At 41.0% G+C, this 25262-nt stretch overlaps 2 protein-coding genes across 6 annotated transcripts in view; one reads left to right on the plus strand and one right to left on the minus strand.

The window, feature by feature from the left end:
* On the minus strand, positions 1 to 15563 carry ddhd2 (DDHD domain containing 2). Of its 2 annotated transcripts, XM_042420510.1 has the most exons (19): positions 15362 to 15563; positions 12932 to 13122; positions 10943 to 11135; positions 8677 to 8867; positions 8446 to 8535; positions 8177 to 8297; positions 7987 to 8076; positions 7755 to 7896; positions 7402 to 7610; positions 7235 to 7299; positions 6995 to 7114; positions 6798 to 6893; positions 6161 to 6337; positions 5376 to 5531; positions 4932 to 5034; positions 4666 to 4827; positions 4356 to 4460; positions 2255 to 2423; positions 1 to 2156 (listed from the first exon to the last, which is right to left on the minus strand). In XM_042420510.1, the coding sequence occupies exons 2-19, from the start codon at positions 13049 to 13051 to the stop codon at positions 2075 to 2077; spliced, it is 2391 nt and encodes a 796-aa protein (XP_042276444.1). In that variant the 5' UTR covers positions 13052 to 13122; positions 15362 to 15563; the 3' UTR covers positions 1 to 2074. The 2 variants fall into 2 exon arrangements, with proteins under 2 accessions (XP_042276444.1, XP_042276445.1); XM_042420511.1 differs by lacking the exon at positions 4356 to 4460 and having other exon boundaries at positions 15362 to 15562.
* The window catches only part of si:ch211-166a6.5 (clustered mitochondria protein homolog), a 13984-nt gene continuing 3689 nt past the window's right edge, over positions 14968 to 25262 (plus strand). Inside the window, exons 1-19 of one of the 4 annotated variants that reach the window (XM_042420507.1) lie at positions 14968 to 15065; positions 17805 to 17949; positions 19598 to 19707; positions 20106 to 20277; positions 21202 to 21339; positions 21426 to 21580; positions 21672 to 21826; positions 21958 to 22080; positions 22254 to 22386; positions 22471 to 22563; positions 22722 to 22888; positions 23089 to 23268; positions 23383 to 23820; positions 23920 to 23993; positions 24084 to 24188; positions 24282 to 24382; positions 24479 to 24631; positions 24732 to 24794; positions 24938 to 25170. In XM_042420507.1, the coding sequence (XP_042276441.1) occupies positions 17901 to 17949; positions 19598 to 19707; positions 20106 to 20277; positions 21202 to 21339; positions 21426 to 21580; positions 21672 to 21826; positions 21958 to 22080; positions 22254 to 22386; positions 22471 to 22563; positions 22722 to 22888; positions 23089 to 23268; positions 23383 to 23820; positions 23920 to 23993; positions 24084 to 24188; positions 24282 to 24382; positions 24479 to 24631; positions 24732 to 24794; positions 24938 to 25170 (2642 nt within the window). In that variant the 5' untranslated portion in view covers positions 14968 to 15065; positions 17805 to 17900. Of the gene's footprint in view, positions 15116 to 15907; positions 15943 to 17609; positions 17950 to 19597; positions 19708 to 20105; positions 20278 to 21201; positions 21340 to 21425; positions 21581 to 21671; positions 21827 to 21957; positions 22081 to 22253; positions 22387 to 22470; positions 22564 to 22721; positions 22889 to 23088; positions 23269 to 23382; positions 23821 to 23919; positions 23994 to 24083; positions 24189 to 24281; positions 24383 to 24478; positions 24632 to 24731; positions 24795 to 24937; positions 25171 to 25262 lie in introns of those variants that run through there. The other 3 variants (XM_042420508.1, XM_042420509.1, XM_042420506.1) reach the window with 3 other exon arrangements.

Consider the following 25262-nt stretch of genomic DNA (forward strand, 5'->3'; position numbering starts at 1 on the left):
CATTTGTAATGTTTTATTATGGCACACACAACATGTAACCATATTAATAGGGTATGTAATTATAAAGGAGAACAACTGGGGGTTTTTTTGGTGTGTATCAACATATTAGCATCAAGAGCATTATGGTAAGGAGTACGGAAGAAACCACAAAGTTTTTTAGATCTGTGTAGACACTAAAAATTACATAAACTGTGGAGATGGCAATGTCCTAGTAAACTCCAACATGATCATTTAGTGTTCAGTGCATTTCTAGAGAGGAAAAATGAACAACCCCATTCAGGCTCATTCATTAATTGTGCGGATGTTACACCCCCGGCTGAGATGCAGGTCATTCAAAGCTTCAGAGCTGGGGGCTATGACGCTCTGACAGTGCATAACATATGAGTCAGTTCAAAAGTTACTTCTGTTTAACAGAGTTTCTCAACTTTGGTTGAAGGTGAAGGTGCAGACTGGGGATATTTATAATACTGATATATTCATATTTGTTAGATATTTTGTATAAAATAAATTGATTAGCTTTGAAACACATATTTCTATATAATCTATTTATCATGCTCTTCATGTCAAGTTAATATGACAATGTGACAACTCTCTTATTGCTGGGTCCATTTATGAAATTATGAAAATACTGGGACCTAAAAACTGGGTCAAGAACAGAAGATGTTGAGAAACTCAGCTCTAACATAACAAAGACATGCGTGCGATACAGACAGAAAAGATAATTTTGTAATATCTTGATACAAAGGAACAGAGGAGAGAAACATGATTTGGCCCTTAAGATTTTTCAAAAGTGGAGATGTCTATGTGAAATGTCAGTCTGTCTTGGAATTAATTTGAATAAAAAATGTACCACTGTTATGAACTTACAGCCAGATCAAATGTGGGTTAATGGCAAAAGAGGGGAAAGAAGATAGTGGTAAAAGAGGAATGGCACCTGGACCTGCGGGGAGAAAGTGTTACTGGCCTTGCTGTTCAGTTTGCACACTGTTATATACTCACACGCACTCACACGCACACACACGCACACACACGCACACGCACACACACACACTCAGTGTCCTTTCAAGCTCCTGCGTTTCTGTCCTTCATTTCAATTCTTCTTCAGGTTTACTTCTTTCAGATTAATGTGTAAATGTAATCGAACTGAAATACATGATTCAGGTGAAAAAGGTGCGACTTCAACATTATTGCTACATTGCACACGTGTTGAAGCAGCAGCAGCTTCGGGTTTCAAGTGGCCTTAATTTTGTCAGAAAGAATGTAGCTGCCAGGAAACTCGTAACAGACAAAATATTAACCTTCATTTTTACTAATTAGACACAAAACATCTTATAGTCGCCCAAAAGAAACCACCTGACCTGATTAAAGGACATTTATAAAGGTAAGATCTAATATAAGGCTAAGGGAAAGCTTCCTTCATCAAGAGACCTCTGTTGAACAAACATAAGAGCAGGCTGTACATAAGGCTGGGCAATAAGCAATATAGCAATATATATAATCATCTACTATTTTAATTATATCAGGGATTTTTTTTAATTTTCTGAAAAGTGTAAACTGCTGCAGCAATTACTAGACTTTATGACACTTCCTGTTTTGGGAAATGCATAATAAATTCCAGTTTGATTTCCTAATTAGACAACCTGTTTGTTTTTTTCAAACTATTTTTTTCCACATTATGCAGCTGCAGCTGTACACATGATATGTCAATAACTGTTGGAGAGTGAAAGTGCAAAGTAAAGTAAAATAAAGAATCATTCAAAAAGACAGAAAAGTGCAACAAGAAGCATGACAGTCATGTTAATGTGGACCCAGTCCTGTAGTAGGAGTTTTGGCAACACCAAGAAGCCACTGATACCTCAGATGAATGATGACTGACATATCTGAACCAAGATCACCTGACTGCAGCCAAACAGGCTCGACTGCTGGAGGAGGAGAGGGCGGTGTGGTCAGGTAACACTCAGACGGTAAGGCATTCTGGAAGAGGATTGTGCAGCCTCTGGCTCTGTCAGCTGTCCTTCATTTTCTCACTTTTATTGTTGTGTTAAAAAGCGAGTTTACAGTCACAAAACTTTGATTACTGTTGTGGCTGTTCAAAGGCCACGCCCAGCTTGTCATAGATCTCCTTCAGCAGCAGCAGAGCTGTATCCTCAGATTCCCTAGAAGACAGATCGAGAGGAGAAGACAATATTTATTCAAAGTTAAAATGAAACTCAGTCTGTTTAAAACCTCCTCTGAACAGATGTGTAGCACTCACCAGTAACACAGATGAGACTGGATAGCAAACAGGTATTCATTGAAGCTCTCAATGGGTTTTTCCTGAAGTACAAAGTCGATCCTTCGTCCTCCATTCAACATCCCCACTTTAATCTCTGGCTGCTCTGGCTGCTCCTCGGACACTGAGGGCTCTGCCTCCTCACACACTGCTGCAGGGACAAGGGAAAAAAAACGATGACGTTACATGCACAGACAACAAAACCAATAATGATTCCCAGCACCAGCTGTCTATTTTGACTCATCCTCTTTAATAAAATGAGAACAGGTCAGACAGTAGCTGCTTTCTGCAGCCAAAAACATTGAAGACAAAAGCATAGGGGTTTATGGAAAAAAAGAAGGTTAAATGCAAAACAGTGCAGTTATATTCATCTCTGCTCTGCAAGTAGATAAAACTCACACTACTTTACAACCCCATGTCCTTCATCAAACCCTCTTTGGAGTCAGTGGCTGAATGCAGTAAGAATAAACAATATAATATGATACGATAATAAAACAGTAATGGTTTGCTCATGTATGGTCTCAATATTAGATGTGATAGACTATTCTGACACATATTGCAGACATCGATTAAATCTGAATCATAATCAAGAATGAGACACTATCCAGACAGAGACTAGTCTGAGAGTAGTCACACCTCTAACAAAAAAATTTTAAGAAACAATCTGAGCAGGTTGTAACAGGTTTAAATGGTTTATTGTTGTGTGAGATGGCATAGCACCAAATCATGCTTTTATAGATAAGGAGTTGTTTACTGTAGGTGTGGATTGTAACTGATTGTTATTTAAAGATTTGATTACCGCTGATGTCATATGTAGCATGGATAGATGTCCACGATATCAACTTACCATAGAGTCAACTTTTTTGCTTAAACCTGTTAAATGTTTAGACACTCACTCTTAAGTGCAATTATGGTGTTACAGTAAGTAAATGTTAGTTAGGTGAGTCAGTTTTGTGATGATGAGTGAATGATGAGTCTTCTTGCTATGTTAAGAACACATTGATTTAAACCCTAAACTGCTGGTTGCTTCCTTCTTATATGTTATGCATTTCTCACAATCTACTAATGCATTTACTGGCTTGTAATTATGACATTATAAGATAAAAATCTTACTCTCAAGTTACAATCTCCTATGTCCTAAAGACAACCATGTTTGGAATCTTGCAGAACTATAAAAAGGAGGTGAGGCAGACAAATGAAGGTCATAAATGTTGTGAAAGAAAAGTTGCTTTCTCTTCATGGAAAAGGTCAAAAACATATTGTGTAATATGTGCAACTGTACAGTCTGTCATGATAGCAGCTGCACTCCCCCCTATTTAATGAACTGACAATTAAATGCTTAAGGTTCTGCAGAAAAGGGCAGAACGTGTAGTTGCATGTTGTTACTATAAGTGACCTGCTCCTGATGAATGATTTACCTGCAGATAAAGTTCATGCCAGTTGCTGTCATTAAAAACCCCCCCAACTGTGATCACCACTATTCATCTTGTCCTGTTTGTTTAGCTCGTACAAGAGTGTACCGTGGCCTGGATACTCAAGTGGCTTCTGAAGTTGATGTTCATTCAATGAATTCAACCAATCACACCTAACAGCCTGAGAGGGGAGGACAGGCCTGAAGTTGAAGATTAGAAGTACAGCAGTAGTAGTGCAGTTAGGCATGAGGGAAGGAGAGGCAGAAGAGTAGCCAGAGCCTGCGGCAATAATGACATACATTACATAACGTTTGCTCTTTGTGAGGGAGTTAATGTGCCGAAGTAAACCACTGAGAAACAGATTTTATCAATACTGCAGGTAAAGCAGCATTTTTCTAAAATTACAAATAATGACAGTATTTCATATGGTTTCTTTTGTGTTAATAATAGAAACAAAAGGGTTCTTTTCCAGAATCAAACCAGTTAAATTGAATGTAACAGGTTGAATTAAAGACAGATTATCACAGGCTCGTAAGCTTTCACTAAATTGTGCAGGTTTACAGAGATTTCTCCAAGATAAGACCAAGAGATAATGAAGCAGTAATACGCTAGAATGAGTTATTTCACTTATTTTCTCCAGTCATTCTAGCCAAGTGACTATCCTGGCTTACCTTGGAAGTAATGTTTATGAAGGGCCCTGGGCCACTCCAGTATTTTAGTCCAAAAGTCAGCACTTTTCTCTCCCCTCTTAGCAGAAGCAGTGACTGCCGCTGAGGCTGAGGTTCAAGGTAAAGTGGTAAGGGGGTGAGGGAAGCAGGAGCAACCACCAGACAGACCAGAAGAGGGGAGGGGAGGATGGCGACATGCAGAGAGGGGTGAGAGGAGTGTGAGGAGACAGGGTTAGAAACACTCTTGTGCACACTCACGCACGCAGACATCATCCACAAATACACAAAGGTAAAATAAAAGTGCTCGGTCTACCCTGTGCCTCTTGAAGGTTTCTCTCTATTGTGGTTTCCCCTTCCTCCACTGGGGGCAGAGCAGCAACGGGTAGTCTGGCAAGGGACTGCCACGCCGTGCGCAATGATCCCAATACGTTATTCTTCAAATCCATGCTCATACGGGTCAAGCTGTCCTTTAGTTCTAGGAGACAAGAGACACAGGGATTATCAGTAAGCCTACTAAACCAAAGCTCATACCAGAATATTGTTCAACGCAGACAAGGAGAGAATAACAAACAGTCATACCCAGGTGCATCCTCTTGCGGCCTTTATGGTGAGGGATTAGCATTGGCTCCAAGTCCACTTCTGAAACAATCATGGGCTCTATCCGATAAGCGACAGGGTCATACTACACAGCAATAAAAGGGGACAAGAAACCTAACTTTTAATAGATGACGTCTTTCATCATGTAACAGAGGATGTGCAGTGGATATTGCACATTTTAACTGTTCTCTTTAGCCTACGTGCATTTTTGTTGAGCGCACAGGTCAGACACAACCAGCAGTGCCAAATACACAAAGTGGTGAAACTGCTACTTTTGTTTTTGTCTCATGACTCAGAACTGTGCTGTTGATGCATCTTTGTTTGAAAATGTGTTGAGCAATGTCAAACTGCAGTTTTAACCCTTTTTAGGGCTGAGTATGTGATGTGTGGGCCGATAGAGTAAATTTGTGACTGCCCACTACTCACCGGATGATAGATGTTGTAAAAACTCTTGCAGGTTGGGAAGGTGTAGTTGGGATCGATGCGTTTAAGCCCACGGACGGTCAGAAACATTCCAATGGGAGAGCCAAAAGCAAAAAAAGTCTGCGGCTGGAATGCCAACTGTGGGTAATCAATAGATACCTGTGGAGAGAGAACAGAGTGTGAAACACGTGCACTATTGTTAAAACATTTTATAATTTAGACACAGTTTTCATTCTAGGAGGGCAAATAGGACATCTACACATTCATTCAGACAAATGAAAATGAGTCTCAATGTTGTTTGAGCACTAAAACAACTTTCATAACATGAAGACAACAGCCAGGGAGTATGACAGCAGGTAAGGAGAGAGAGCAAGGAGCTGAACACTCATGCAGGACTGAATGAGTACAGGCAGTGAGTGTGGTATTGGGTTGCACTTCATAGGATCAATGCGGTAGTCTCATTTATAGCTCAATGTGACTTTGCCATCGAAAAACCGTATTGCTCATAAAATAGCAACTATAAATCTGTTGCCTTGAGTTTTTCCTGACCAGACCAGACTGTATGTGAAGAGAAACTCTAGACACAGCGAGAAGAAAGAGAACAAGGGAGAAAGCCTGAGAGAACGGGGACACCATGTGTGACACACCTGTCCCTTGGCTATGCCTCCATTGGTCTGTCCAGGCAAGCAGGGGGGAAGGAGGAGAGAAGCAGGAAGGTGATACATTAAAGCTTTAAGCTACTGGTACTCCCAAGCACGAGTAACCATGTCTGCGTGTGTGTGTGGTACCTGTCCGATGCCCACGTCGAAGTATTCATAGTCTACAGCACTGGTGACAGACTGGGCTCTGTGGAACTGGGACTGCTGCATCGCCAGTCCTGAAGACTGGTTACCATCGTGATCACTGGCTAAAAAATCTTGAGGTTGAACTTGCAGCCCTGGTGCCAGACGCATTGCTTTACAACCCTGTTTAGATTGAGAGTATACATGTTTTTTAATAATGGTACACAGACTGTAGATACAGTATATGGTTACCATTATCATTTGGAAAAAAAACAAAGCCCCCTGGTAAGACGAGGCGAGGGAATAACAGCAGCCATTTGGAATATTGAAAAAAACATTAAAACACAACATATCAAATAGCAGACATAAGTCATCCAATCCACAGCAACGGTTGCTTAAACATACAATTATGGGAAAAAGAAGAAATGTTTCTAGTCATGTGAAATTTCAAAGTGCAACCAGATTATTGTGTTGCCTTAATATGAACAGTGGAGGCATATTAGTGCCAAGCTTTCCAGATATATTTTATCCAGACACAAAGTGGGCATGTAAAATGGGTCTGATGGTCGCTTTAAAGAGCTAGACCATATATTTTCCAAAGGAAATTCCAAAAACAATTAAAAAAAGGAGAGTTGTGTCTGACCTCTGGAAGCCATTTCCTCCTGACGTAGTTCAGGATCTTCTTCCGAGGTCCGAGAGGAATTCCTAAATCTTTGAGATCACTGTCTTGGCAAAGAGCCTAAAAGAAGAGAACCACAAGTTTTTCACTATGTATTATATTTGTATTTGTATGTGCATTGCATGTGTGTGTGTGTGTGTGTGTGTGTTTGCATGTATTACCAGTGATTCCAGGTCTAGGTTTTCTGCTTGTAGTGTAGACAGGTATTGCTGTAGGCCCAGTCTGGTCAGCGTCTGCTCCAGCGTGTCACGGTTCAGACGGCAGGGCTCATCAGAGAGCACCTTAAACCCAGGGAGCAACAGAGTGGGAGGGAGATTTTTTTATTCTACATGTTGCAAAATATGCACTCTTTTTGATCAGTTTATTGATGAAGTTATCTTTTACTATGAATGCTAGCGTACCCCGTCTCTGGTGGATTCTAAACCAGTCCTCTGATTAGTCAGCATGTCAAACAAGATCAGCGAACCTAAGGAAGGAGAGACAAAGGAAAGGAGTTGAAATTCCGCATTTGAATGTTCCACTTGTTTGTGACTGTGTGTCTGAGCTTTTGTGTTTGCGCATCTCTAACCCAGGCTATGTCCCACGACTGAAATTGCCCCAGCGAACTCTGGGTGTCTCTGTTTAAAGAGAGCGTGCAGTCTGTTGATCTCTGAGGCTACGGTGTCAACTATGGTCTGGCAGTAGGTGGGGCTGTTATAGAAAAACAGGTCCAGCAGGGTGTCGTTGGTGAAATGTCTGAGCCTGCTGATGCTTGGCAGAGTGATCCTCTGGATGTCCCTGGAAAGTAGGGAATGAGGGAGGGAGATAATAAAGCAAGGGAAGCCAGAGTTTGACGTTTTTCTGCAAATAATAGAGACATAAATAGTACTGTATGACGGAGGAGTTTTGTTTTGTCCACTCTTTATCTCTCTACATACTTACTCATCCACACCAGTGGCATCCCCATGCAAAGCGCTGTGCCAGTTGACTGGGAGGAACTCGACTCTGCCCACTTTGCCTTCCTGCTGAGCATGCTTATAATGAGAGGCCAGGAGGGACAGGGAAGCACTCCTGAAGTCATTCACTGGAGAGAGACACAAGACAATGAGTCATAAATATAAATAACACACATACATGCATATATACTTTTACACACATAAAAACACACACTTACCACACTGTATGATGGATCTGAAGCGCAAGTCACATGCAGGGCCGATGCCGTGGACCATAAAGACAAGGTGGTCCACCTTTTCTGGTTCACCTGGGAACACACACACAATTATTATACGTCCAAAACTGTTGACATTGTAAAATAGGCTTATATTCCAGTATAACTCTTACTAGTACACCCACACACATACCATCTGGTATTTCTACAGGGATGTTGTCTACTCCCCTCTTGACTGTTCGAGGGCGAGTTTGCTCAGAGGGCGAGGAGACCCATTCATCCTGCAAACCGATTGGCTGATACTGCATTATCAACTGAGAAAGGAGGAGGGAAATGGAAGAAAAGACAAGGAAACAATGTACCTGATTTAAATAAAAAAGATATATACCCTCTAGAACTGTGATAGCTTTGTCATGTAGCTAATCAAAGTGTACATAGTGATATTTTAACAGCTGGCCTTACCTTGGGATTGTGTAAAATGACCGTCTCTCCTGTGGGAAACTCCAGCTTTCTCTTCCACTCGTCTAGAGTCACTGATATCATATAAGCATCCTGAAAAATTGGAAGTTGGGAAGAAAAGGAATCAAAGGCCAACATATATGAAAAGAGTAATTGAGGAGCAAGCAAAGTAAAAAAAAGAATGATGTCAGAAGCTGTGGGAATGAGCAGTGCAGTGGTAGAGGCTCAGACTACCTCCAGATTTTTGCCGAAGTCTTCAGGGTACGGCATGAACCTGGTGTCTTTATCTCCTTTGTAGAACCAGGTGCAGCGGCGGACTTCAGTGGGAGCTTGCTCCCAGTACACAGCGTAGCGCTTTCTCTCCTTGACATGTACATCATACCGCTCTCCATCAACAGCTACCACTACCTCCTCCTCCTTGTCTCCTAGTGCACAGTAAACACACACGTTCATAAGCGGGTACAAACAAGGTTTATGAATATATCTTGAAAAACTATATTTTAAGCAAAGGTTCTATGAAGACAACATAGTACTCTAGTATTAAGATCTGGAAAGATTTTCAAAACAACAGGTTTTAACGATCCAGATATTTGTGTTAAATATAAGCAGGTATGTGTTTATGGGAATGCACAGTGATTCTGGAAGAAGGTTGTTGAGTGTATAAGACATGTAATTGTAAAGAAGTTAAATTTTATGCTACATTCTGTGCTCAGATTATATTGTTACTACGACTTTGGGCTTCTGCAGGCGGATAAGTTCACGCTCCTGGAAGAATATAGACATATCTGTAGATGGGATATCAGTTGAGCAAATCACTGAGGCCAAATTACTGGGTGTCAAATTAGATAATTTATTGTCTCGGTCTGATAAGATTGATATAACATAGTTTCCATGATGGGAAAGGGCATTGCAATTTATAGGAAATGTTCTGCATATGTTCCATCTTCTGTTATGATTGATGTTGTTCGGTCACACCTGGGTGTATTCCAGAGAGCAAGTTTAGTGAAAACTCTGAGTTTGTTAACCCTGAGATGAGGGAAACTTTGGGTTTTCAGTTCCAGAAAAAGACCTCACTTAAACTCAGGATATGTTACCATGTTAACTAACTCTGTGAAGCTGACCTGATCGCTGGCAGGATTTCTTCAACAAACCCAGAGTTTATCTCTGTCTCCTCCCTCTTACAGAGCCAGACACACTGTTTCATTTGCTCATTCATTCAGTCCGGTTTACTGTATGTCAGAATCAAAATCCTGGTTGGATATTAATTTGTTACTCAAAGACTATCTAACCCAACCCAGACTATCGTTACCCATTAATACAGCTTTGATGTCATTTCTTTGAAAAGCAGTTTTTGTTCTCACATTCAAATATTACACAGCGTCATGTCATCCTCAGCTCATCCACCACACACACACTTAAACTCGGAGTGAACATACTAAGAGTTGATTGAACTGACTGACCAGCTGTTCTGGAACCGAAAACTCTTGAGTTTCCCATCTCGGGGTTAATCAACTCAAGCGTTCAGGGTTAGACTCGGCGTTTGCTGAACCTGTTTTTGGAAATGGACCCCCTGGACTACTGCCCAGTTATTTGGTCATGTGCTGCTGAGAAATATCTAAAAAAAACTCCAAATTGCACAGAACAGAGCAAATAAAGTAATCCAAATCCAAATAAAGAATAAGAATAAGAACATACCCTCTAAAGGAATGTGGACAAAGGCACAAACAGCCTGTCTCGAGAGATAGTGTCAAACAGAAAGACAAGAACTGGCCTGTTTATGGAGACCTTATGTAGATTATTTTGGAAAGTCATACTTTTGAATAATTTTGAAATTAGTCAATGCCTTTAGTCAATTTTTATACCTCGGTTTTTGTAAAGATTAAACAAACCAGATATAACGTGTTGATTAATGAGCTTCAGAGGTATTGCTAGGCAGATTTTGGACAGACCCATGCTAGCTGTTTCCCTGTTTCCAGTATTTATGCTAAGCTAAGCTAACCGACTGCTAGCTTTAGCTTTATATTTATGAGACTGACAGCTGAGTGGTATCAATCTTCTTGCCTAACTATCTGCGAGAAAGAGAATATACGTATTTCCCAAAATGTGGAACTACCAAAATATCACTTTTAAATGATTTACAAAAGACATTCTCAGTTTTCACATGATCAATACTGCATTTTCAATTATAACTGTAAGTACAAATGTCATGGGTGTCAACACTTAGTTTATCTATACATCAAAACTGTATATCAACAGGAATGAAGCTCATCTGAAACCACCCAGAAAGTGAACTTCAACTTGTTAAACTTCTGGTAACAGTGAACATGTCCTGTCAACTGCTCTACTGGGCACCAAGCCAGTGTTGGCAACAGTAATGTTTTGTCATCCGTCTCCCAGCTGTTTATAGTGAACTCACTCTTTTCCTACATGTCACATGCCGACCCTCGTTACCCATTAATACACACTGTCCATGTGCAATATATAGTATACGCATGCTTACCAGTGATGTAGGCATTCTCTAGTTTATCAGAGTCTTCTCTGCTGAAAGGAAGCCAGCAGGTGTTGTCATCAGCCCGTCGACAGAAGAACCAGTGAGGCCGTACTTCTTGGTAGGGAGCTGGGACAGACTCCATGTCAAGCATCTCGAAGGACGAAGTGGAAGAAGGAGAGGCCCCATCCACCACAGGCGACACCTGAGAGAAAAAATGCCAGCATGGTCAAACTGCTGAATCAACATTTCTTCTTCATGTCAGAAATACTGCTCAGTTCCTCGGTAGGAAACAAATGCCTGCTACAGTATATACACTATACACACCTGTTTTACTTCTTTAGCCTTCTTCTTTTTTACCGTTCAACTCTGTGGTTTATAAAGTAAGTTTGAGCTCAGTCTGTGTCCCTCCATTAAGCTCTTAACAAGGAACCTGAGACATTCAGACAGACCAACAGACAGTGGACGGGAAAGGATCAGGCCTCCTCTAAGCCAGACACACAAAGCCCAGTGTTATTCTCCTCTTCTACAAGCTGTGTCTTGTTTCCTTCTCTTTCAACAACCAACACAGCTACAGCTTGTAAACAACGTATCTACCCTGAATATTGCACAGTCACAAACAATGCTGCCAGTAATGCTTTTTTTCTAATCTACTGCTCCTGTTTTGGTCTATTGAAGCAGAGAGCCTGCCACTGCTTGACACAACAACAAACACCCACTTCACACACAGCTGCCAAATAAACAATCCAATTTGCAGCATAATGTGCACACAGGAGGTGTAGAGATTTACAGATAGATCATCGATAAACTGGAATGTGCATATAACATCCTTCCTCTGAATTTAATCTTGCTGTTCTCCTTGAAAGAAATACCTTCCCTTGTTTTTGGTTGCATGTCATGCAACACAAAAGTGCTTTCGGCAATAAACTGTCAGGAAAGTGATAAATAATACTCATCTGGCTAATAATGAGACACATAATGACAGTAGCCAAGGACAGTATGCTGTTTTGTTGTCTCCTGTGTCTCCAAAAACTTACTTTGTGTGAAAACTGTTTACAATGTGTGAAAACTGTGAAGAGGGACTGTATGTAACTTCTATCTACAGCCCCAACTACTCCTTCCAACTACTACACAAGCTCACCGTTTCATTTTGTCCTTCTGTCACTCTGTAAGTAAAGAATGCAGCAGCTATTTTTGTCTGGGAGGACAGGATCGCTAACAAATGCTTCACACTTTGTACTTTTTCATCTGTTCATGAGATTTACTGAGTTTAACAGAGCCTTGTCTAGGACACAATGCAATGAAGGATATGATGACTGTTCAGCATTTTGTCACTAGCTCATTTAACATCAACAGTTGCACTTTCTAAAATGTATAATCACTTGAGTGGAGAGAATTGTAACTCTACAGAGTTGACTGGGTATTTCAATACTGTCTGGCATGGTTTTGAAATTGTGCTAGGCGTCATCGTTTGTTGCAAAGTCTTACTTCTATCAAATTTTCAGTGCCTGGTTGCCAGTTTTCAGTCCAAGACTAAAAAATAATCCTTATTGTAAACATTAAAAGTGTACTTTGATCCTAGGACTTGTGCCTACGCAGCCTTGTGCAGCTGATCAATGAGAAATGATGATAGGACAGAAAAAATCCTTAATGTAGATAACCCATTTACAGTGTAAATGATAATGATACCTTGAAGGCGTCTTTCTTATTAGCAAATCCATACTTAGAATACCATCTATTGTACTCTGTAAGAGCAGATTATCACCACGCCTCATCCCAAGCATACAATAAAGCACTGGGTGGATCTTTTTCTCTACATCTTCTTTTCCCCTTACCCTAACTTAAAACCTAACCCAACCTTAACTATTCATCACTGTGATGCCTTTCCATAACCTAACCTAAGCCCTAACCCAAATCATGGAGGGCAGCGCTACAGGAAACAAACTTTAGACACAACAATGGCATTTATGCCCATACACAAGACCTCACATACACACTCACCTGATCCCCAGGTGTGTTCACTGGTGACACAGTCTGAGCAGGGCTGTCAAACAGGTCCTGGGCGTTGACGGTTGGGGCAGCCTGAGATAGACCCCCCTTCTCACCAGGACTGTGTGACATTTAGCTCAAGACCTGACCCCAACCCTCAGCTCTGACCTGAGGGGGGCAGGGGAGCCACACAAACACAATACCTGTAACAAACCAGATGCACACAGAAGGAGAGCAAAATGAGGCTGAGAGAGCATCACAACTATTACATATCACTGTGTTGCCTGTCAGACTTGCAGGGGACTGACAACTAGTAACACCTGCATCACTGAACTGTTGTTGACATTTGCTATACAGGATAGTAAGACACACAATATCAATATCACACTAGCTTACACCTTATTCTAACTCAGTGCTTTAATATTAACTAGTCACTAATAATAATAATAATAATAATAATAGTAATAAAATTTTATATAGCTCCTTTCATACAGGGCGTGTAGCTCAAAGTACAAATGTTGTGCAATAAAACCAAGCAGTCAAATGAATAACAAAAAAAGAGGCAGCAAATAGCAAGAACAGGTATGCTAAGAACAAGAGAATATGTGAGAGCTAGAAATAAAACAAAGGAAGAGTGACAGTGTAAAGCAATGTTGAATAGTAAGTCTTCAATTGTTTAAAAATGTTCACAGAGCTTGTATCTCTTATAGCCTTGGGTAGGGAATTCCATAGTTTTGGTGCATAGTTAAAAAGGCTGAGCCGAATTTCTTATTTGAGTGACAGTTTGTATTTAAAAAACCGGCAGCAGAGGATCTAAGAGGCTGTGAAGGATTATAAAACAACAAAGAATTAGTAATGTAGGCCGATCCCAATCCATTAACAGCCTTGTAAACAAATAAAAGAACTTTAAAATCAATCCTAAAAGGCACAGGGAGTCAGTGCAGGTTAGCAAAAACTGGGGTGTTATGTTCTCTCTTTTTTGTTCTAATTGAAAGCTTGGCAGCAGAGTTCTGAACTAATTGTAGTTTATCAATGGGTTTTTGTAAGATGGGTGAAAAGAACATACAGTCATCTCATCTACTTGAAATAAACACATGAACAAGTTTTTCGGCATCTTGTTGAGATAGGAACAGCTGTACCTTTGCAATATTTCTTAAATGAAAGAAAGCTGCTTTGGTCACCTTATTTATGTGGGATTTAACATTTAAGGGGATTTAACATAGGATAATGTTCAGACTTGTGACTTCTGATTTAACCTGTGGGGCAAAACTGCCAAGCTTGGCGAGAACTAACTCTCTTTTTGTTTGCTGACCCGACTAATAAAATTTTTGTTTTCTCACCATTTAAATTTAAGAAAGTTGGTCTGCATTCACTAGTTTACCAAACCAGTTGTTAAACAGCAAAAGGTTTGGTCATCACTTGGCTCCAACCAAATATAGAGCTGTGTGTCATCAGCATATCTGTGGAAATTAAGCTTATGTTCTCTGATAATATCACCTAAAGGAAGTATGTAAAACGAAAAAAGCAGAGGATCAATTTGGTTTAAAACAACCCTTTCCAGTGTCTTACTCAAAACAGGAGATTTGATATAGACCTATAGTTATTTAAGACATCCGTATCAACGTTTGTATTCTCAACAGGGGTTTTATTGCCGCAATTCAGAGGGATTGTGGAAAACATCCAGTTTCAAGAGACATGTTAATGATTTTTCTGACAGACTGAAGCATATAGTTAAAACATCTCTTTTAAAATGTAGTGGGGACTGGGTCAAGACAGCACATGGAAAACTTACTTTCATTCACAAGCTTATATAGTTCTTGATCAGAAATAGTGATGCATTTCGACATGTTTGATGATTAATGACGATTGATGTTATCAACATCTATGCCAATATCCGCTCTCATGGAGATAAATTTATTGTAAAAGAATACTGCAAATTTCTCACATGTAGTGGTAGGTATTTGGTCCAGGACGTTATTGACAGAGGCAGGATTGAGCAACATGTTACTAGTTGTGAACAGTGTTCTAGGATCATTGTAACTCTCTGCAATAATCATGGAGAAATTAGCTCATCTTGCGGAGCGTATGCCACTAATCCCAGCCCTCAATAGGTGTTGACAGCTAATGTAACGTTGTAAGCAGTCAGGTTAGTGTGACAGCTAATCACAACATGCATGTGTTAGAAGTTATGATGATGTAAGTAACGTAGCACTAAATCATTTCTTGACATTATGTCGAAGGAGTTTATAGCGATGGTTAACGGTTTATAATATTGGTGCAGCTGTTATAAATAAAGCAACGAATACATCCTTGAGACCAACGGTTGAGGTTCATGCTAGCTCAGTTACGATGCCTGAACGGGACACTGGCGTTAAGTTCTCAGTTTTCACAGCCTGTTGGTGTTTTTGGACTAGTAACAGACAGTTGTTAATTTAAACTTACCGATAACTTCTCCTACAGTTAATGCAGAAGATTTGTACTCGTTGTTTAGCTCGCTCTGGATGGCTAGCTCAGCTAGCCGAGGACAGCCTCCTGTCAAACGCTGCCGGGTTAACGTGTTGTCGGAAATATGACTATTAAGAGATGAGCGTCCATGAATAACCGCCTAAAGACTAAATAAAGAGGTTAAAAAAACCTACAGAGAGAGAGATACAGGGAGAGCTTTTTATGAGGGTAAAGTATGACGATTAGAAAGTGAACACACCGTTCAACGCAGCTGCAAAAATCATCACAATAAACTAGTATAAACCTGTATTTTCTTCCCGTCAACACTCCGCTGTTTCATAGCGTAATTGGCGTCTGTTGATCTTTAAATCGAAATAGTCTCCGAAAACATGACCTATTATGTAAAAGACCCAAAACTTCATACACGATGTTAAAATTTACGAGCAGCACGTAAAGGCAGCGAGAAACATCATAGCGTTAGCAGGTCACCGCCCCCCAAACATTGAGGTGACGTCATGAGTTTTGATCATTGTCATTCTGCAGTGAAAACGAAACTGTTTTGTACAATATAGTGGAGGGTAAACATGATGCATTTACTTCATAGTTATTGTTTACACATAAACTCAGTGCACTGTTGTTATTTAGTTCGTTATAAGCTCAAATATATATATTTTTAAACAGTAACAGCCTACAGTTTGTGTCGATGGATATATGAGGATTTTTATCCGTGTTTTGCCATTACAATACATGCAGTTCAATGTCTAACAGATACAGGAGTTACCAGCTGAATACTTACATACAAATACAAATACTGTACATCCTTGACTTTCCTGTCTTTCAGCTAAGAAGCAATTGAAACCTGGTCCTAACATATTCAAGATGTGAGACAGGAATAGGGTGTCATGCATAATGGCATTCAAGCAATAACAATTAAGCTACCTGCTTAGCCTAACCCAGATATCTTAGTGATTAATTTGGACTGTGATATGTTTAGGTATGTGCAAAATGTCAATGTAGTAGGTGTAAGCCTCTTAACAATGAATGAGCAACCACATCATGAGACACTAAACACACCCATTTGTGGAAGGTTAATAAGGGACATGTTCACAGTTGTTCAAGTGTTTTAAAACAACATTCAGGTGCCCATATGAACACTGAAAGATGTTTTCCTCTCTGTAATCATTCCTCCTGTTTGTACTGGCCATGGAAATATCCCCTTTGAATATCATTTTGTTCAAAAATGCATTTAAAAGTTTATCTGAAGCTTATATGAGACTTCAGCAGTCTGAATTAGTCATATCAAGTGGATATCTGTCACATTTACAGTCTTTTTAGCATCAAATTCCCTCTTTGTGTTTCCTTGGACACTGTTTCCTTGTTGAGCTGCCGTGGAAGTATGGAGAATCTGCTCTGCACTTTTAACTTTACAGTTGTTGACACAGACACATGCTGAAATCAACCTGAAATCCATTTAAAAAACTGTAAATACTCAGTTATGATCCTATAAGAGGGTCAAAGAGTAGATTTTATTTCAATCTCTTCACAGTCTCTCTTGCTATTCATCCACAATTCAAAACCTACTACCGTACCAATGTTTTCCATAATTCCAACCGCCTTGTTTACTTCTCCTTTTTCCATACTCTCAATTTGGCCTCTTGATTTGTTTTAACCTTTGCCACTCCCCCTCCACCATCACTAACACTGTGCGTTATGAAGGGATCTTCTAATGGTCAGTATGAACAAGAGGAATGATTATAGCAAGAAAAACCTATTTCAGTGTTCATTTGGGCACCTGACAGTTGTTTTAAGACTTAAAAAGACAGACTTTAAAAAAAATTGTGAATCCGTCCCTTAACTCTCTCATGGTTATATTTTCAATTTAATTCACTATCATGACTCAAAAGTGTAACATAGAGGATGCACCCATGAGGGCCATGGATCATGGTGTACTTTAAAAAATAGCATACAACTCAATCATGTCCCTCTTTTTCCATTAAAATATGTATACACAGATACACTAAATGAACCACAATGTTTGTAACATGGAAGTCTTTATCTCAAAAGCAGCATAGTTGGCTGCCTGGGGTCAAACCACTACCAAACACACTGTGTACTTAATTCCCACATCCCTCACAGGGTTTCAGGAGGGAGGGAGGGAGGGAGGGAGGAGTGAAACATGCCAGGGGAAGGAAGAGTGACTGGATAGACACACCCAGTCCAACAAAGTGTGAGGGACGCATAGAGTAATGAGCCTGTGTGGAGCAATAAGAGGGTGTGGCTTTTTTACTCAGGGTGAACAGATAAGCTGAGTTTGCCAAGCAAAGAGGGGCAGGAGTCACAATCCTGAACAGACAGCCATCTACTTTCACTCTGCTGGGCTCTCTAACAATCCAGCTGCACATTTCCACTCACTCTGTCCCTCTCCTGTGCGTTCCTCTAGCAGTCTGAAACAAGACTACGAGGGGGGAGGCAGCTTCCAGCATAAAGAAGTAACAACACAAGAGGACAGCTCAAGAAAAACTTCCAACACGCAGCTATGAAGGACAAAGTTAGGAGAGGAGGAGGAAGAAATCAGGCCAAGAATGGTGAGAAATCCCCGACATGTCTTTTCTTCCCCCTTTTTTTTCTCTCTATGTCTCTGTTTTGCACTTTCCTCTTTTTCTGTCTCCCTCACTGGAGAATGTGAAGAGGGTGGGAGATTTAGCAATGCTCTGCTGCTCTGAACATGGCTGGTGTTATTCTCTGCTTTCACCAACTTTCTGACCACTTGGAGAATTTGCTCAGCACTTTTTAACTTTTATGGTACAGTTGTTCACACAGACACATGCTGAAATCAACCTGAAATCTGTTTAAAAAAACCTGTAAATACTCAGTTACGATCATATAGGTTGAACAAAGAGTACATTTTATTTGAAATCGCTACACATATTCTCTTGCTGTTCATCCAAAATTCAAAACCTACTACCATACCAATGTTTTCTATAGTTCCAACCACCTTGTCTTCCTTATAATTGCTAATCCTTTTCACATACTCTCAAGTGGGCCTCTTGACTTGTTTTAATCTTTGCCACACCCCTTCCACAAGACAGAACGATTGAATTAAGGCAGAGTATGTGCTGGCTTGTCTCCAGATGAGATTGCCCTGAGGTGTTTAACCCCCCCCCCCCCCCCCCCCAAAAAAAAAAGCTCTAAATCTGTGGTCACAGCATTATAATTGACAGGTTATGTCATTTCCAGGAACTTATTTAAATGTACTGATAGAGATGTGCTTTGTGACATATAGGGGAGGAATTCTGCTTGTGTAGTTTGGGGTACAACCCAACCTTAGAAATCAGTGCCAACATAAACTTGTCAGGGCTAAAACAATGCCGTTTTCTGTCGTAGTAAGGCAGTAGCTCCAGTAGAGAAGACGTTAATGGCTCCAAGCCTGTAGAGAGGAGGGATCTTCCTCCAGCCAATCACAAACAGAGAGGCTATTTTTTGGGTGCTTTGCAGTGGTAAAGTAGTCCCAGCATAAACTGGGGATTTACTGTAGAATGACTAAAATCGTCAGAGATTAGTGCACAATGACTTTTTTTTTGCTTAGCTTTGTATTTGTAAAAGGTGCAGTTGTATGTGCACACATGCATGCAAGCAAGCACGCTCTACTGCCAAGCTGTAACTCTGTTAGTTTATGTGTTTTAGCGTTCTGCTGCCTCCACATGCCAGTGATGGGTGTGGATGTCCCTTCACCCTGAGATGACATGAAGGCCAGTAGGCAAATTCAACAGGTTTAGTCACACTGCAGGTTGAGAAACATGCTGGATCCTGCTCTCCCTTTTGGTTCTACGTGCATGTGTAAAAAGAGAGACACACCTCACTTTCTCTTTCTTTGACTTCTTCTTTTTTTTTTTTTGCATAAATTCAATCTTGTCCTCAGGCACTCTCTCACACACAGAGAGACTCTTCAGTCCAGGTCATGATCACTGTAGAGGAGACTAGTGTCCTTGTTTGATTCTGCAGCATGGACAGATGATGGGATCTGAACATAATAATAGGTCACGATTATAATTCATTCATTCAGCCATTCATGCAGTTTCTGTAACATCTTAAGTCTTTTCAGGGTCATTGTGAGCTGGAAACTATCCCAGCATGTAATGAGCGGAAGGCAGGAAAACAACCCAAACAATTTGCTTGCCAGCTCCAGAGCTCTGTGATGATCAGTTTTGTATCTCTGATTTATCGTCCAAACAGATGCTATCAGCATGACTGGTGGAAAAGATGCAGTTGGTATTAAGCAAGATGAGGACACATCATTCTCCGTGAAGATCCAGGGAGCAGGAGTAGAGTCATTTGAGCTGCAGGTACAAGACGACAGCGTTAACATTTTCAGACATTTTCCCTTTTGTTTCCTCATTTGTTAGTAGCAGTAAAGCTTTCACAAGTCAAGTGAAAGTGATAGCTGAGACTACATATTAATAACAATCCGCCTTTTTGTTGTATCTATGCTTTTTGATAATGTTAATGCCTGCCATGCACAGTTGACACATATAAATTTACTTACATGGTATTTTATCTGTATCTATGACAATGTGAAGAGCTCACAGGATTTATTTTTTCTTCAAATATACTTATACAATACTGCGTTTTCTCCTATATCTTTCTGTGAATTGCAGGGACTTTTTTCATAGATAACTGACGTTTAAAAGGCAGGTTTATATACAGGATGTGGATATTAACTGCTGTATTAAACTGTGTGTAGGTCCATGGATTTTGGCTTGTTCAAGACGCTCTAATGACTCTGCTTTCGAAGAATGAGGTGTGTCCACGCTCCAACCTGTCACTGGCACTCGCTGGTACAACTCTGGACCCCCTCGCAGAACTGCAAAGCCTCAAGGGGCTTAAACCAGGAGCCATTCTCCGCCTAGTTGAAGGTAAGTTTTTTTTTTAAATCTTTGCTTGGGTTTCTCTATTTTGTGCTCCATCTGTTTTTTTAATTCAGCTTTACTTCAAATTGAAATGTTTTGCATGAATTTCATAGATAGATGAATTGTCCCAAGGCTTTAATTCTTTTATTATTGTGTTTTTTTGGGGTTTTTTTTGCATGCATTACTACAAGTATGTGTACTTCAACTGAGTTTTTGACACGGTTGTTAGCAATTTTAGCCTGTGATAGCTCTTTAAGATTACCTTTTAACAATATAGTTTTTATTCTAATTTATGCCCATTTACATAAAATCATTTATGGTATAAAACTTTTTTGAATTGCATAATTTCAACTGAAAGCCTCACTTTCTTCAGATATTACTGTGCTTGACTTATGTCATTTGTATTGTTATGGTACAGTTATTGTTAACATTACATTTCACTTAATCATGCTCTTAAGGGGATTAGGAAGAATGAGTCCATCCTTATTTTCAGCACACCCATCATCGTTTCCCTTTCACACAACCTTAAATCTCTCTAAGCACAAATAGCTGACACACCTTTTCAGTGTCATCATAACAAGGTTTACAGTTTCAGAGATTTATAGTTGCAGTACAACTGTGTGCCAACCAATTAGTCCGTCCCTCACGCTCTAGCTGTTGAAATACTAAAACAAATGACTGCAGCCCATCCGATAACACGTAGAGTATTACAGTACTCTGTAAGATTTGTGTCTGCGGTATTATGCATCATTGGTTTAGTCCGATAAAACTTTAATTTTGAGATGATCATGATCATGATCATCCTAGAGTAGAGGTCGTGTGCATTCAGGCTTCTAAAAAAGAGCTGTTCATAGTCAAAAAAATTCATCAGACCCTTAGCAGTTTCATAAAGGTCAGTTTAACTTTTATAATAACAGCGTGTCTTTCCAGAGCCCTACACCGCCCGCTCAGCCAGGCTCCATCTGGCACGTGTCCTGGAGCTGCTGAGAGCATTTGGACCTCAGGATGCACTGAGAGAAGGACGCTCACCAAGCATACTGGAGACACTCACCCAAACACAAAAACCAGGTACACAAAAATACTGTGCCCTTAGACAGAACGCACAACATTTAAAATCTAACTCATACTGAAATACCCTTGTGTTCCTGGTGCAGACTCAAGCTTACTGAATGGAAAGAACCTGAAACGCTCTTTAAGCAACACAAAAACAGAATCAGCCAACCAGGACGGAGCTCCTCCTGAGTACCTCCTCCCTGGTTCATCAGAGAGACCGCTCATGGCCCTGCTACCACAAAGCTCCCAGCCAGAGGTGTGTAAATACCTGGAATCTGTTTGCACATTTGACCAGTCCACCAAAACACACACACTGACTCCTTGTGACTTTAATCTGGTCTCATCAGGTCCCCAGCTACCTGAGGGACTTGTCTCTCAGCTGTTGGAGCCCACCTCCAGGACACAGGAAGCTGCAGGGAGACTTCCTGTACATCACCGTGGTGACAATGGAGGGGCGACGATGTGACATCACATCTTGTCCAAAAGGATTCTTTCTCAATAGGTATGAAAAAAATCACCTTGTCAAACTATTTATTATGTAATGATTTATGTTTAAAGAGAAGCGCAAACGAATGAACTTAATAATGTTTAAATGTTTTATTATGAACTCTTTTCTGCCCTTGCTCATCTCAGATCTACAGAGGAAGTGTTTGATCCTCGTCCTGCACAGTCTTCCCCAGTTTGCCACTGTTTCACTGACCTGCTCTGTCACATTAGTCCTTCTTTCAAACAGACCTTTACTACTCTCAAAAACAGGTAATACTATTACCAATGCATAAAGTAATCGTATGCACTATTTTGCCAGAATACTCCTAGAGGCTCTTGGTGAAGTACATAATCCAAGTAGAGTAATTAAAATGGCTGGCTAAATATGAGTGTAAGTGGAGTGGAGAATTGTAATGACGACATTGTTATCTGTTTCCTTTTAGGCATCAGTTACCTCCTGTTGAGGTCATGCCCACTCCTTACCACACCCTGAGCTGGCTGGGGCCTCCGTGTGCCTCCCGTATTCACAAAAACACCTTCAGCAGGCTGGGAGTAGATGAGCAGCCAGCAACACAGGTGATTTACAAAAATTGTTTGTAGCTGTTTGTGAACGTCATGTACTTTTGGCAGTATGTGTGTAATTGCATGTGTTATGTGTAGGCTCCAGACTGGAATGAGGAGTTGCAAGCAACCAGAGATCTTCCACAAAGAAGTCTGGAGGAGAGGCTGCAGAGAGACAGAGCTCTGCTCCAGGTAACCAAAAAAAAGAGGCTATACATTAATTACAAATCTCATTGTAAATCTGTTAGGAACACCTCAGTACTCTTATAGTGCCCTTGTTTTAACCCAGTACTCTTGTCACCTGTCCTCCCTTATTTGTTTGCTCACCTTTTCTTTTCCTCTTCTCCCAGGTAAACAGTGCATTTGTTAGGGCTGTGACGCAGGGGGCAGAGACTGTGATAGATGGCTTTGTGGAGCCAGTCAATGGAAACCCTGATGACCCAGCTTTCCTGTGGGGGGGCCTGTTCATGAGCCAGTGTGCAGCAAGTGCAGTGTTTGGTGGGGAAAGGGGCCGCAGGTGAGAGCAAACCACAAAATAAAGGTTCTGCAACAAGATACTGTTGATGTAGATCCATTAATTGTAGTTATGGCTTTAAAGGATTCACAAAGTACACTGTGTACATGCTGTGTCGAATAAGAAGATTATTAAATAGTTGTGGTAGAATGGCGCCGGTTTGGCACAAATTGTCTAAATGTTTCTGCATATTCTCCTTGCAGGGCGGTTCAGAGGCTGGAGCTTAAAGGAGTACAGGCCTACAGTGACCTAGAGGGGCTACAGGGCCTACACACTCTTCCTACAGCCATTGTAGACTACAAAGGAGTGCGCCTATCAGCGCAGGGACTGGCTCCTGGTTTGGAAGGCTCAGAGCAGGACCAGGAAACTCCCTCTGCCCCAAGGTACATCCTGTGGAACCGTTAATACAATGAAGCACTGCCATAGTGGTGTCACCTTATTAAATCAAACTGCGTAACAACAGCATATTTCTTTTTCCCCGTTTTTGTGTTTATCAGAGGCTTGCTCTATGGGGTGAATGCCGGACCCCAAGAATCCCCCCATCGCAGAAAGCTACTGGAACTCTTGGCTCACGCTGCCAAAGCTCTTTCTCTCCAGAGACATGTCGTTGTGGGATCCAACAGTCACCGGACACCACTGTTCACATCAGTGGACGCTAAGGGACTGTTGGGGGCTGATGGGAGGTTCTACATACTGGATGTGTTCAGGAGCTTCCCAGCTGATGCCAACTTCTGTCCCGAGCTAGAGACAGAAAGAGAGACAGTCACTGGAGAAGAGGAGAAGAAAGAAAGCTGTAAAGAAGAAGAGGGAAAGAAGGGTTGTGTAAAAGAAGGTTGGCCAGAGAATTATCACTCAGACTCTGGGCTTCCACAGAGTTTTCCTCACAGCCTCTGTAGACTGAGGCCAGAGCTGATGCAGGACTTCATCCAGCACAAGTAAGTTCTACAGTACATGAAATAAAAATTTTAAAAACTCTATTAAATTGTTTTTTTTTTCTTCATAAAGTTAAGGTTTTATGTCTTTATTTCTTTTAGACATACCCAGTTCACACAGCATGTCAGGGAGACACTGGACGAGAACGGAGGCTTTGAAGAATGTGCAACAGCTTGTAAGAACTGTTTCAGCAGATCTGAATGCTCTAAATCACAAAAACAATTTGTGCATCCATATTTGACAAGTATTTTTTATATATTTACAGGTGATTCTCGAGCCACTAGTGCAGTACGAGCTGCTTGTAAAGAAGTGGGCTCTATTAGTGACATCATCTTTGAGATGCGATTCAACCCAAGTGTCCTCTCTTCAGGTACAAAGAGAAAGTACACACCCACTCACATACACACACACAGTCAAATCTGCCAGAACACATTACGACAGGCTTCTTGTTTGATGTATGCAGGAGTGTCATTCCCTGAAAGTGAAAGTGCATCAATAAGGCTGCAGGAGAGGTTACTGAAGGAAGCTGCAGCTTTCATCATCACACACCAGATTCCAGCCTTTGTAAGTACATCCATTGTTTACATGCGATACAGACACACCTGCTGTAAATATGAAGCAAACTCACCATATGTCTGTCTGCATATGTGTGTTTTGCAGGTGGAGTATTGCTTGCAAAACAACGAGGCACCAATGGATGGAGCTTCTCTAAAACAGGTGCTACACCAGAGAGGCATCAACGTCCGGTATCTGGGCCATGTGATGAAGGCCATCAGCCAATCAGAGCACAAGGAGCGCCTGAGGCATATAATGGTGTGTTTAATTTACAAAATAGTCAAACTTAAACTAGTCTTGATGATGTAACTGCTCTCCTAACTGTATTTTCTATCATTCATCCTTCTGTCCTCACCAGAGATCGGTCATAGGTGAAATTTTCATCCGCTCAACAAGGAGAGTGTTCAACAGTTTCCTCCAGGTAACTCGCACTATACAGTCGTGAGGGTTCCTTTTTTTACTCTCATATTCACACACCTGAATGTTGCATGTTAAAATAGCAGCAGGTGTGGTTCCGCACACTCCACAAAGAATGAACTGCAGCCTCCGGTCATGTCTTTGCAGGGTGTGGACGTGCCCAGTCTCTCTGCAGCTGTCAGTCACTTCCTCTGCTGCCTATTGGCTCCCCACTTCACACCCACTCCAGCGGGAGAGGAGAGTAAAAAGAAGTCAAGGCGGCGTGGTCGTGGGGCTGGGACTTCTGAAGGCACACCCTGGAGCATGCTCACAGGGCCTGAGCTGTGGAACCTGGTCTGCCAGGATGCTGTTGAAACATATAACATCTCTGACAGCCTGGGGTGAGGACACAGTCTTTGTTTGTTCATACTTCATGTTTGTTCTTTATGCAACAGCTCAGTGTTAATTTTAGAATAACGGTCATTTTTCTTTG

The sequence above is a fragment of the Thunnus maccoyii genome, chromosome 9 (assembly GCF_910596095.1).
Source record: "Thunnus maccoyii chromosome 9, fThuMac1.1, whole genome shotgun sequence".
Classification (NCBI taxonomy): domain Eukaryota; kingdom Metazoa; phylum Chordata; class Actinopteri; order Scombriformes; family Scombridae; genus Thunnus; species Thunnus maccoyii.

Coding starts and splice junctions, on each gene's coding strand:
- ddhd2 (XM_042420510.1), bottom strand. CDS start 13,051: ATGTCACACAGTCCTGGTGAGAAGGGGGGTCTATCTCAGGCTGCCCCA. Junction 7,897..7,986: donor CAGATCCATCATACAGTGTG/GTAAGTGTGTGT, acceptor GTCTCTCTCCAG/TGAATGACTTCAGGAGTGCT. Junction 5,035..5,375: donor TTTACAACATCTATCATCCG/GTGAGTAGTGGG, acceptor ATTGCTGTGTAG/TATGACCCTGTCGCTTATCG.